The sequence below is a fragment of the Sycon ciliatum genome, unplaced genomic scaffold (assembly GCF_964019385.1).
Source record: "Sycon ciliatum unplaced genomic scaffold, ocSycCili1.1 SCAFFOLD_2468, whole genome shotgun sequence".
Taxonomy (NCBI): Eukaryota; Metazoa; Porifera; class Calcarea; order Leucosolenida; family Sycettidae; genus Sycon; species Sycon ciliatum.
This window is the reverse complement of record NW_027044965.1, coordinates 1-12,416: the sequence shown is the minus strand read 5'-3', so window position 1 is coordinate 12,416 and position 12,416 is coordinate 1. Positions and strand designations below refer to the sequence as shown.

The window sequence follows — 12,416 nt, the reverse complement described above, 5'->3', positions numbered from 1 at the left end:
AAGACCCTACCCAGTATTCATGATTGTGTACGCTCAAATTCTGCTTGTGATAAGAGCCGTTAATCTTTGCAGGAACAGCAGAATCTCTCAAATCCCAAATTGCACCCTTTACATCAGGCCTTGCCGATGAAGGCTTAGGAAATCTAAACCTTTTGTTCAACGACTTCTCATACCCTACGAAAAAACACGTTTACGATTTTGTGGTACCCCATAGTCAGAAGCGTTTAAAACTTTTGTAGAAAGTCGATACCCGTTTCCTGATTCTCGGAGTTGTCTCTTAATCTTATATAAAGATGATGCATTTCTTTTGGACAAAAGCCCCTCGACATTTTCGGCAACGAAAAACTTAGGCTTTTTTTCATCGATTAATCTGATAAAATCAAGAAAGACCTTGCCTCGTTTATCTTTCAATCCCTTACCGGTACCAGCGTTGCTCCAACTCTGACAAGGCGGTCCTCCAATAACCCCTTCGCAATCAGGAATGTCAGAAAAATCCAAGTCGGAAATGGAACCTTTCTCAAATGTTGACGGATTCAGATTGCTTTCAAACGTTTCCCATACCGATGAAGCGTTGTCATTGGCCCAGACTAGATCAAACCCAGCATTTTTAAAGCCAAGGTCCATACCACCGCAGCCTGAAAAAACCGATAAGATTTTAAATTTTGAATTCAACCTTACGATGCTAATATTGAATCAACAATCTCCTTAGCGGGCAGCCTGTTGAAATACCTGTTATCACCTGTTCCAAGCTTATTTGTTATTCTTTCTCGGTCAAAAATTATGGATTCTTTTCTATGCCGACCATTCACCCAACTTCCATTCAAGTTTCGATAAGAGTAGGGAATAAAAATCATGTGGCTAGGTTCAGAGGTATTGCTGAAGGTCAAGTTCTCTCTCCAACTTGTAGCGTGGCACTCATATATCTTTTTTTTCCAATCCTTTCCACAGGCGCATTGACCAAAGAAAATTGGGACATTATTCGTAATTCGAGAGTCTAATGGGACGTAACCGAACACGTCTAACCCCCCGTCTCCTGAATCTTGATTGGCAAAATCCTCTTCATTACAAACAACTGGCAGGGCATCTAATTCTTTACCTAGAGTTTCAATCTTCTTGATAAGCTTACCTGAATATTTTGATCCTTTGTTGAGCATATTCTTACCAAACAAAAATACTTTGGATTTTTTAGGTAAAGATCGCTTCAATGCGTGATAACTGATATACTCAAAGCTGGTAGTCAAGCGTTGCATTTGCTCCTTGCTTGAACTGTGTAGGTTTGAAGCGAGAACCATTGAAAGATAGATTTTGCGCTTTATCGTTTTGCGCTTTAAGAGCAATTGATCATCTCTGAACTCAAACGGGTAATACGACCCAAAAATTTTTTCCCTTTTCTTGATGTATTCTACCCAGTCTCTGCCCGAAAGAGTCCAATCCAAATCGATCTCAGAAGCATCGAGATCATCTTCGTCTTCAGACCTGCCCTCGTTGATAAAGTCAGCCGAAACTTGCCTAACCTCATCAACCATATCGGCTTGCGACATTTCTCCGTCATAGCTTAAAATGCATGCCATTTCAATATAATCCACCCACAGATTTATATCACTTTCCTCCTTACCTTCCTTATTAGGTGGGACAGATCGCCATTTTACCTCTCCTGCCATAATCAACTAATTTTTTCGACAACCTTTGAATATAGCTCGGTTCCCTTGTCGCGAATCAACCTAGCACCAGCCAAGTCAGGAGTTAAATCCTCTTCCAAGTCTTCGACCCCGTCAATTAAGGCGGACAAATCGTCCGATACCGTTCTTAGTGTATCTTGAAAAGACGCATATGGATTAAGAGTGAGTTTTACACTCTGAGCAAGAGTTGCACCTGTCTTAAAATGAGCTAAAGCGGATTCGTTACCAAGTACTAAATCTAAGTCAGACAGATTCCTAGACTCTCCAAGTCGCGTGTTTCTCTGATTGTCTTTTTCAAACATCCATTTGGTCAACTCACCTAGCTTCTCAACATCAACGTCTTCCAATGGATTATCTGCCAGTAGCCGTACTCCAACGTAACTGGAAATATTATCCTTGGCTAGAGCCGTGTATAAAACTCCAAAATCCAAATTGGTATCATCTAGATTTTGTACTTGATAGTATTGTTGGTCTTTGATTTTTTCTGCTACCTCTAATCCTACAAGTAGTAGTCGAACATGATTGGACTTGCTACCTATAGTTCTTGCAAGACTTTTATACTGTTCTTCTATTGATTCACCAGCAACAGAAGTTTGAAGCATCTTGAGATACCTTGCTTTCGCCATTGGACTCCAAGCCTTGACACCTGTTATATGTCGATAACCTAGATATTCTTCAATCTCCGATTTCTCCTCGTATTGAAGAACCGGGATATTCTCCAAATCATGTCCATTCTCATTAGAAAGGTTAATCAACTCCTGAACCATGCTTGTTTTCACATTGATATTGGAGGCAAGACCATTTAGAACATATAAAGCAGCATACCTTCTGTTACCTTCAACCACAGCGAAGGTGCCATTGTCCTGTCCAGGAACCACCAGTAATGGCTCAGCGGGGAAAAATCCTTTCTCTGCAATTGACCCCATCAACTCCACGAGGTTTGCGGACTTTAGCATCCAATTAATTACAGCATCTGAATCAGAACCATCAACACTTGATGGAATACGTGGGTTTTCACTATCGAACCTTAATAATTCGATGTTTACTGGTCGCGTTTGTTTGATTTGCATGATTAACCCTTCATTAAGTTTAAAACAAGTCTGGAAAATTTGTTGCAATGATAGTGAAGCAATCCTTTTCAATAGTAAACAACAATGCGAATTAAGCACAAAAGAAAAATCTCAAAATATTTGATGGTTACTACTGGCTACAGTCGACACATAGAATTGGAACTAATAAATGACGCTCAAACCACACTAGACATTGGGGATTATTAAACACCACAATTGATTTCCATTTGAATTTAGCTAAGCTGAACTTACGTTTCATAATTGCTAAGCAGTTGACAGCGGTTACCCCGCAGCGCAGCGAGGAGTATGCGGAAAGCCTCCCCCGCTGGTGCGCATTTAACTTCGGTGAGCTCAGTGACCCAAATAGGGCTGGTACGAACAAAAAATTCAATTCAATTCCGGCCAATCCTACCAAAGCAGGTTCAACTTCAGTTTAACCGATCCATCATCGTATTTGATGAGTTGGATGCCACGATAATTCTTTTCAACCGGACGTCCCAACACATCGAAGCGTCCAATTGCTATTCTGCTAGAAGGGATGAAATGCGGAATATCGGTTGGCAAGCCTCCACAATCTAAATGAGACAAATATGTTGACTGATAGTAATTGACCCGATTTAATTGATCCTGCGTGAAAACATCGCGGCAGTTTACATTGTACTGCATAACCGACATAATATTGGTTACGTCAGCTGTTAGGGTATCTCCATTGCTATCGGTCACAATTCCAAATAAAGGGTTGTAAACACATTCGGGTACCACAGCACAACACATTCCAGAATATTCGGCTGGTGTATCGCAACAATAATCACCTGCATTATCGCAATTTGATCCATTGGCCAACTCCAAATTGGTCGAATTTGATACCGTATGGTACAACCCAAAGTAATGCCCTAATTCGTGAGCCGGCAGAACCTCGTCATTAGCTAAATACTCGCTTCCGCTAAATACCAACCCATTAAACTGAACATTGTAATCTGTAGCACCAATTGGCCCTGAATAGGAATACCCATTGAACGATGTGGTAGAATTGGGGATGTATACGTTTATTAAGTTGGGCAACCCATGTGTAGCATGTAGATTAAACATAATGGATGCTGGATCCAAACCATTGGCAAGCCCAGCATCCTGAATGATATTCGCGCCCCCACATTCGTAGAATTCAATGTCCGCTCCCAAGAACCGCTCATTTACGGTTGCCAGCACGGAATCGGTATAAGTTGTGTCATTGAACCACGAATTGCCGTCTACAATCAAATGAAACTTTAACGGCACATAAATGGTCGAACCAGAGCCAACCAAATCGATGACAGGCTTATTGCTTTCCCGAATCAAACCCTCATTTCCTGTTGGGTAATCTATCAGTTGACCCAACGTTGACAACCAAGAAAACATCAGCAGGCATAATACAGAAAGTCGTAACATTTAGAGGTTTGTCATTTGGTTTGGCTCGGAAGACGCACCGATAATTGAGGTGGTTGCCTTTAATTGAAAGCGAGGTTATCGTCCTCGGCAATGAGCTTCATTGGGTCGGTTGCTGCCCTCCACTGCGTTACGCCTGAAATGACGTTTATTTCGCGGGCATGCGTGAGATTTCAGCGCCTTGTTTAAAGTTGTTCATAGGAACTCGAGAGTGCTTCACAAATGCAACGGTTACCCGTACCGCAGCGAGGAGTAGACCGGAAAGTCCATTTAGTTTCGTCTTTTAATCTTAAAAAATTGCGCACATGAAGGTTGTGTTGCGTAACACAGGCATTAAATGCTGTAACATGAAGACTATGTGATGGAACAATCCAAAGAATATTCAGCCTTTATTAAACCCTGAATAAACTTATCTTTCAAGCCGTTTCACAAACAGCTGTAGCCTACCATCGAATTCTTAGAGACATACGCTTACCTACTACCCTATTTTGCTATTCCAGTAGTTAGCGGCATTGTTGGTTGGGGCACCAACTGGTTGGCCATACACATGACGTTCTACCCTGTAGAATTTGTTGGAATAAAACCGTTTTTAGGGTGGCAAGGAATTGTGCCTTCAAAAGCGGGTAAAATGGCAGAGAAGTCGGTCGATTTAATGACTTCAAAGCTTATTGATGTTCAGGCCCTATTTGAAAAAATTGAAGCTAAACGAGTAGCAAAAGACCTGCAACCTGTTTTGGATAAAATGGCGCGTCAGATGATTGATGAAGTCATGAATCAGGAAGCGAAATTAATGTGGCTTGCTACTCCTAATCTTGTTAAAGAAACCATCTATAAACAAGCTGTTTCTCAAATGCCAGAAGTGGCTGAAGAAATGATGTTGGATGTAAAAGAAAACATTGAAGAGTTCCTGGATTTAAAGGGGCTTGTAGTTGAGCACTTAACTGCGGATAAAACACTTACCAACGAAATCTTCCTTAAATGCGGAGCAGAAGAATTCAAGTTTATTAAGACGTCTGGGCTTTACTTCGGCTTTCTTTTCGGAATTATTCAAGCCATTGTTTGGTTCTTCAACGATTCTTGGTGGCTATTACCCCTTGGTGGCCTTGTAGTTGGCTGGGCCACAAACTGGCTTGCGCTTAAGATGATTTTCAATCCCAAAAAGGAAGTCAACTTCTTGGGTATTAAAATCCATGGTTTATTTATTAAACGCCAACGCGAAGTAGCTACGGAATACGCTAAAATCGTTTCGACTAAAATCTTGACTGTAGAAAGAATGTTTGAGCGCATTTTCCGCGGAAAAGCGTCTGATAAAATGGTCACTATTCTGCAAGGGCATGTTAAGCGAGCAATAGATGACCAAATTGGCCTCTCAAGAAACATCTATCAAATCTTTGCTGGAACCAAGAAGTATGATGAGTTAAAGAATATGGCGGCAGAACGTTTTGTTGAAAGCCTCCCCCATTCTATCCATCGAACATTCGATTACGCTGAAGACGCGTTGGATTTAGAAACCACTATGAGAGAAAAAATGGCTGGTCTTTCTCCTGATGAGTTTGAAGGTGTATTACGTCCAGCTTTCCAAGAAGACGAATGGATTTTAATTTTAGTTGGAGCCGTACTTGGTGGCTTAGCCGGACTCGGACAACTCATTTTTCTCTTTTCCTAGCTAATGCTCAATAGTTAATTTCAGAACCATGACCAATAGAATAAACGCCTTTACCGATGATGCACTAGGGAATTTAGATGCAACTGGCGTTGCAGAAGCCATTGCTCAAAAGAAAATAAGTGTTCAGGAAGCTGTTGAGGCCGCTATTCAACGTGCAGAAAAGGTAAATCCTAATCTCGATGCTATTAAAGTAAGGGCCTATGATGATGCTAGAAAGAATGACAAACTAAATGCCGAAGGTGCGTTTTATGGCGTTCCTACGTTCATTAAAGACACAGATAACGTAAAGGGTCATCCTACTCAAATGGGCACGGGTGCGTACACTTCTAAAAAGGCTAAAAGCAATAGCAAGTTTGTAAACCAGTTTTTAAGCACTGGGGTTAACTGTTTGGGAAAAACCACCTTGCCAGAGTTTGGTTTGCTGTGCAGTACGGAGAATTCTAAATGGAACGTGACTAGAAACCCTTGGAATACAGAGCATACTGCTGGAGGGTCATCTTCTGGCTCTGCCGCATTAGTAGCTAGTGGTGCTGTGCCAATTGCATCTGGTAACGATGGTGCAGGCTCTATTCGAATACCAGCGGCTATTTGTGGTTTGGTTGGCTTAAAACCCACACGAAACAGAATTTACGGCATGGATGGTGCTGAACTAATGCCAATAGGTATTGTTCATCAAGGCGTATTAACCAGGTCGGTTAGAGATACTGCCCTTTTCTTTGCCGAAGCAGAGAAGTATAACCACAACAAGCGTTTACCCACACTTGGCCACATTAAGCATGCAAATAAGAAACGCTTAAAAATTGCCATGCTTGAAAACCGAGCTGAAGGCACAATGGGAAGACAAGGTGAAGAGACCTGGAGCCTACAATTAGAAACTGCTAAAATTTTAGAAAGTCTTGGCCACAAGGTTGAGCTTGTTCCATTACCGATAGATGCTGATTCTATGATTGGCGACTTTCTCAACTACTACGGTTTTTTGGCTTATATGTCTAGCCATTGGGGGAAAATGGTGTTTCAAGCCAAGGTGGATAAGTCGCAATTAGAACCCTTTACATTGGGATTAGCTGAACGGTTTAAGGCCAATAAATTCAAGCTCCCTAAAAGCATTAAAGCAATGCGTATAATGGGAGCAAAATGCAGTGCACTTTTCAAGCAATACGACATTGTAATGACACCAGTTTTAGCACACCGAACACCAAAAGTTGGGCATTTTTCTCCAGAACTTAGTTATGATGATGTTTGTAAAAACGCAGTAGAATTCGCCACATATACCGGACTGTACAACATAACGGGAGAACCAGCCATTTCATTACCAATGGGCCAAGATTCTAGCGGAATGCCATTAGGTGTTCAGTTTGCTGCTCCGTATGGAGAAGACCAGCGATTAATTGAATTAGCCTACGAGCTTGAAGAAGCTAAGGGCTGGGCTACCATATCGTAGGAAACCAAGCTTATTCTTTCCGATCGTATTTGGTTTTGTACCCTGGGTTAGATTCTGGCCTTAGGGCATTCGGGTAGTTGAAATCTGTTTTAATATCTACCGATGTTTGCTTTACCATTTTAAAGATTTCGTACGGGTTATTAATAGAAATCCAGCTATCGTATAACTTGGAAATAGAATCTTCTTCAGATTTAGTTCTACCACTGAAGAAACGCACGGTTCCTACATTAAACACGCGCTCAATCACGTTTACGTTCACTTCTATATCCGATATTTTATCGTAATCAATTGTTTTGAAATCTGTTCCTATAAATCCCGTACGCATCATTACTCGTTTATTGGAATAACCATAAGCAGTATTTGAATAGGACAATAATTTAACAGCAAAAGCATAAAGCCCTTGTAGCAAAGGGATGATTCCTAAAACCAGAAAAATGGTTGAATTCTCTTCGGCTTTTTTTCCGAATTGCGTAGCCAAAACGAACCAAACTATACCGAAGGCAATGAGGTAAAGCGATTTACCTGCACCGCTAAATAAATAGGGTAAAAAAACGGGGGTGTCAATCCAAAGTATTTCCTCATCCGAATCTTTGATGCTTTCAAATTCTGGAAGAAGATTCTTGTCAAACGCGCTACTCATAGTTCTTGATTGTCTCTGTTTCGCTACAAAAAACGGTTTATCAACCAGTCTTTGGCAAAAATGTAAAGTGCGTAATTGAGTATGAGATTAACCGGCATAGGTATCATTGAGCCAAGTAAAAAATGCCTGAATTTGAGTGAAGACATAGCCAATGCATAATTAACCGGAGGAGAAATGAAGAAAATTAGTCTTAAAACAATCGTGGTAATTATGGGCCTAGAAGTCAGTTTCTGAAGCTGTTTTTTTATGATTGGTTGTTTGATTTCTGTTAGCGCCCCTCCAGCAACCGCACGAGTAAATAAGAAATGAACAACCATTGCAACAAGTGTACTTAAGTATCCTAAAATGAACGCCTCAGTAGGATCATAAACCATAAACAGAATTAGCAGGAATAAAACGCCTGGGATGTTCATTAGCGTTCCTGCAACGTATGCGGCTATAAAGACAACAACTCCAAATCCTCCAGATTTAACAATTGCTTCTGTGAGATATCCAAGTGTAAAATATTCGCTAAAAGACGAATACCTGCCAATAGCCATTAACCCAAGAGAAATGGCCAAAAGGAGAATAACTCGAAATAAGGTTTTACTGGACACGCTGGTTGAAATTGGTCTTTCAGTCGAAAGCTACATTTTTTTGAGCGTTATCCACATTGCGCATCCTATAGAATGAGAATTATCATTCAAAGTTGTCTAGTAGAAATCAGTAATTCTAATAGTTTTGTTTCCCCCTATAAATCAACCCAAATTATGGCAAAAGAATACATGAGTATGCGCAATTTGCGCTTTCAACTTCACGAAGTTTTAAATGTTGAACAGCTAACGCAATACGAGCGTTACAGTGAACACACCAAGGAAATGTTTGATATGATGCTTGACACTGCAAAGCAGATATCTGACAATCTCCTCTTCCCTATTTACACTGAGATGGATGAGAAGAAACCAACTAAGGGAGATGGCGTTGTTCATGTTCATCCAGACATGAAGAAAATCATGAAGGAAGTTGGAGAATCTGGTTGGATTGTGGCACAAGAAGACTTCCATCATGGAGGACAGCAAATGCCAGCTACCGTTTACAATGCTGCCAATTTCATTTTCCATTCTGCAAATACATCGGCAGCATCATATTTCGGACTAACAATGGGTTCTGCCGAGTTAATTTCTGCTTTCGGCTCTAAGGAGTTGCAAGAAACTTACATGACCAAAATGTTTGCTGGCCAGTGGCAAGGAACAATGGCACTTACCGAACCACATGCAGGAAGTTCGTTAGGCGACATCTACTCTACTGCAACTGAAACAGCAGATGGTTCTTATAAGATTAAGGGCCAAAAAATATTCATTTCTGCTGGTGATCACGATGCTGTTGAGAATGTGGTTCATCTAATGTTGGCCAAGATTGACGGTGGTCCGGCTGGGTCAAAAGGAATCTCTCTTTTTGTTGTTCCAAAGCACAGACCCGAAAACGGAGAATTGGTTTACAACGATGTTTTTACGGCAGGTTTTGAAGCAAAAATGGGAATGAAAGGTTGCCCTGTAATGCATTTAGTGATGGGAGACAATGACAACTGCAAAGGCTGGTTGGTTGGCGAGCCGCACAATGGTTTACGTTATATGTTTCAAATGATGAATGGTGCCAGAATCAGTGTTGGTATGATGTCTTCTGCACTTTCCTCTGCGGCATACTATGCAGCTCTGGAATACGCAAACGAACGCCCACAAGGAAGAACTGTTTCAAATCAGGACCCTTCAACTCCAATGGAAAACATCATCAACTATGCTGATGTAAAACGCATGTTGTTGTTCCAAAAATCTACCATGGAAGGTAGCTTGGCGCTTGTTTGTCAGTGTGCTATGTATGCAGACCTTGCCAAAGTTTCAGAAGGCGAAGAAGCTAAGAAGTACAAATTGCTTCTCGATTTACTTACGCCAATGGCGAAAGCATATCCATCGGAGATTAGCGTTCAGAGTACAAGCCAAGGCATGCAGGTTTTAGGTGGAGCAGGATTCTGTTCTGATTTCCCACTACAGCAGTATTACAGAGACACTCGAATTAATCCAATTTATGAAGGAACTACTGGCATCCAAGCTATGGACTTATTGGGAAGAAAAGTAACCATGAAAATGGGGGCTGCTGTAATGGCGTTTGGTGCTGAACTGCAAGAGACTATCATGGCAGGAATGGCAGTTGAATCGTTGAAGCCTTACGCTACCAAGTTGGGCGGTTCTGCGCAAAAGTTCCAAGAAGTAACTATGAAGCTTATGGATTTAGCACAGAAGGAAGCACCAGAAGTATTTCTAGCAGATGCTACACTTTACTTAGAAAATGCTGGGATACTAGCTGTTGCTTGGCAATGGCTTAAGCAAGGAATGGTGGTTGAAGCCAAACTTGCAGAAAACCCTACTGGTGATGAACTCAATTTTTACAAAGGAAAACAAGCTGCCTTTGAATACTATTTCGAGTATGAATTACCAAAATCTATTGCCCTTACAAAGCGACTTCTTAGCGATAATAGATTGACCTTAAACCTTAACCCAGAATACCTGAATTAAGAATCAATGAGCTACGAACATTTCACGTATAAAGTTGAAAACAAAGTGGCTCATGTAGCCATTAACAGACCAGACAAAGTCAATTCTTTAAATGAAACTTCTTGGAAAGAGCTGAAAGCAATTTTTGAAAGGATAAGTGATGAACCTGAAGCAAGAGTTGCTGTGTTTTCTGGAGAAGGTAAACTCTTCTGTGCAGGAATTGATCTGCAAATGTTAATGTCTGTAAAGAGCGTTGAAGAGATTGAATGCGGAGGGCGAAGAAGTGAGAAAATTCTAAGCTTTATCAAACATTTACAAGGATGCATTAATGCTATTGAAAATTGTTCTAAACCGGTAATTGCGGCCATACATAATGGATGCATAGGTGGTGGAGTAGATATCGTTGCTGCTTGCGATTTAAGATACTGTTCTGACGATGCCTACTTCACCATAAAAGAAATAGACATGGGAATGGTGGCAGATCTTGGTACTCTACAACGCCTGCCAAAGTTTGTGAAGCCAGCAATGGTAGCTGAAATGGCCTTTACCGGGAGAAAAGTTGCCGCTACCGAAGCAAAAGAAATAGGTTTGGTAAACAATCATTATGCTGATAAAGAAGAAATGATGACAGTGGTTAATAAGATAGCAGGAACAATTGCTTCAAAATCCCCTGTTTCTATCCGTGGAACGAAGGAAATTCTACGGCACACTAGAGATCATTCGGTTGAAGATGGCTTACATCATATGGCGGTATGGAACTCTGCCATGCTTTTATCTGACGATTTAACACAGGCATTTATGTCCGCTATGAGCAAGCAAAAGCCGGAGTTCAAGGATTAATAGCTTTTGGCGCTGAATAACTGAATTTGGCAATTATATGTTGGTCTAAACGCGCCTAACAAGTAGTTAGATTGTTATTTTATTTGTCTCTTGGTAAACAATTCCACATTAGTACATTAGTGCCGTGGAACACGCAAACATTGTCGATTTGGTTCTCGAAGAATTGGTGAAAACTGACCAACCATCAATTAGCGTGAGACGGGTGTACCTTAAAAATGATTTACCTGTTGAAAAAGACTCAATTCAACCTATAGAAGAAATTTTAGAAGCTAAAAGTTTGGTGGTTAAAGTCACCAGGGATTCTAAAGGATTTAAGTGTTATCGGCTTACCGATACTGGTCAAGATTTTCTAAGAACTTATGGTTCGTATAGCGAATATTTAACGGGTGTTGGGAAAGAATCTAAACAGGTAGAAAGAGTTAAGCGAAAGGTGGCGTATAACGCAAAAAAGCGGACTAGCGGCACCTACTCTGCCTATAAACCAAGAGAAGGTTCATTTATAGAAAAGAATTTTTTCAAGCTTGTTATTCTAGCAATAATACTCTCAGGGTTTTACTTCGTTTTCGTTAACTCTTAATGAATCGAATTCTTCTTTCATTCTTGATTTCGCTTTCTACGTCTGGAGCGGTTCTAGCTCAAAGTTTAGGCTCTCTGAATTGGTTAGTTGGCGATTGGCACTCAACACAACCAGAGTACAGCATGCTTGAAAACTGGACGGTTCTTAATGATTCAACCCTCAGTGGGAAATCTAGAATTATTCTGAACGGAGAAACGCAATTTTCCGAGGATCTCACTATTGAGTTTCGCAGTAACACAATTACCTATATAGCGGTGTTACCTTCAAAAACCGCCATCTTTCCACTTGATAGATATGAAGCTAATTCTATCTCGTTTGTAGATACCAAAAATGATTTTCCGTCTCATATTGAATATCAAAAAACAGCTTTAGGAATGGATGTGATATTGATTGGAAAGGTTGGAAAAGAGGAGAAACGAGAAATATATCAATTCATTAAAAAGTAGCATCGCACAATTCATTGGTATAGTTGTTGGTTTACGTCATGTACACAAACTTTCTCGCCATGAAACAGGTCACATTTCTACTACTAACAAGCTTACTCCTATCCTCT

The 12,416-nt window shown here is 40.7% G+C and overlaps 3 protein-coding genes across 3 annotated transcripts; all 3 read left to right on the top strand.

Annotated features, from left to right (window-relative positions):
• The first annotated feature begins 5,865 nt into the window (after positions 1–5,865).
• LOC135830766 (putative amidase AmiC) lies at positions 5,866–7,278 on the top strand. Its single transcript, XM_065342982.1, has one exon. It carries the CDS (start codon positions 5,866–5,868, stop codon positions 7,276–7,278), a length of 1,413 nt encoding a protein of 470 aa, XP_065199054.1.
• A 1,509-nt stretch (positions 7,279–8,787) lies between these two features.
• Positions 8,788–10,467, top strand: LOC135830765 (3-methylmercaptopropionyl-CoA dehydrogenase-like). Its single transcript, XM_065342981.1, has one exon. It carries the CDS (start codon positions 8,788–8,790, stop codon positions 10,465–10,467), a length of 1,680 nt encoding a protein of 559 aa, XP_065199053.1.
• Positions 10,468–10,473: 6 nt separating this feature from the next.
• LOC135830764 (uncharacterized) lies at positions 10,474–11,286 on the top strand. The gene has a single exon (XM_065342980.1). The coding sequence runs from the start codon at positions 10,474–10,476 to the stop codon at positions 11,284–11,286; it is 813 nt and encodes a 270-aa protein (XP_065199052.1).
• The last annotated feature ends 1,130 nt before the right edge of the window (positions 11,287–12,416 follow it).

Excerpts from the sequence above, each read along its gene's own strand:
- LOC135830764 (XM_065342980.1), top strand. The coding sequence starts at position 10,474 with ATGAGCTACGAACATTTCACGTATAAAGTTGAAAACAAAGTGGCTCAT.
- LOC135830765 (XM_065342981.1), top strand. The coding sequence starts at position 8,788 with ATGCTTGACACTGCAAAGCAGATATCTGACAATCTCCTCTTCCCTATT.
- LOC135830766 (XM_065342982.1), top strand. The coding sequence starts at position 5,866 with ATGACCAATAGAATAAACGCCTTTACCGATGATGCACTAGGGAATTTA.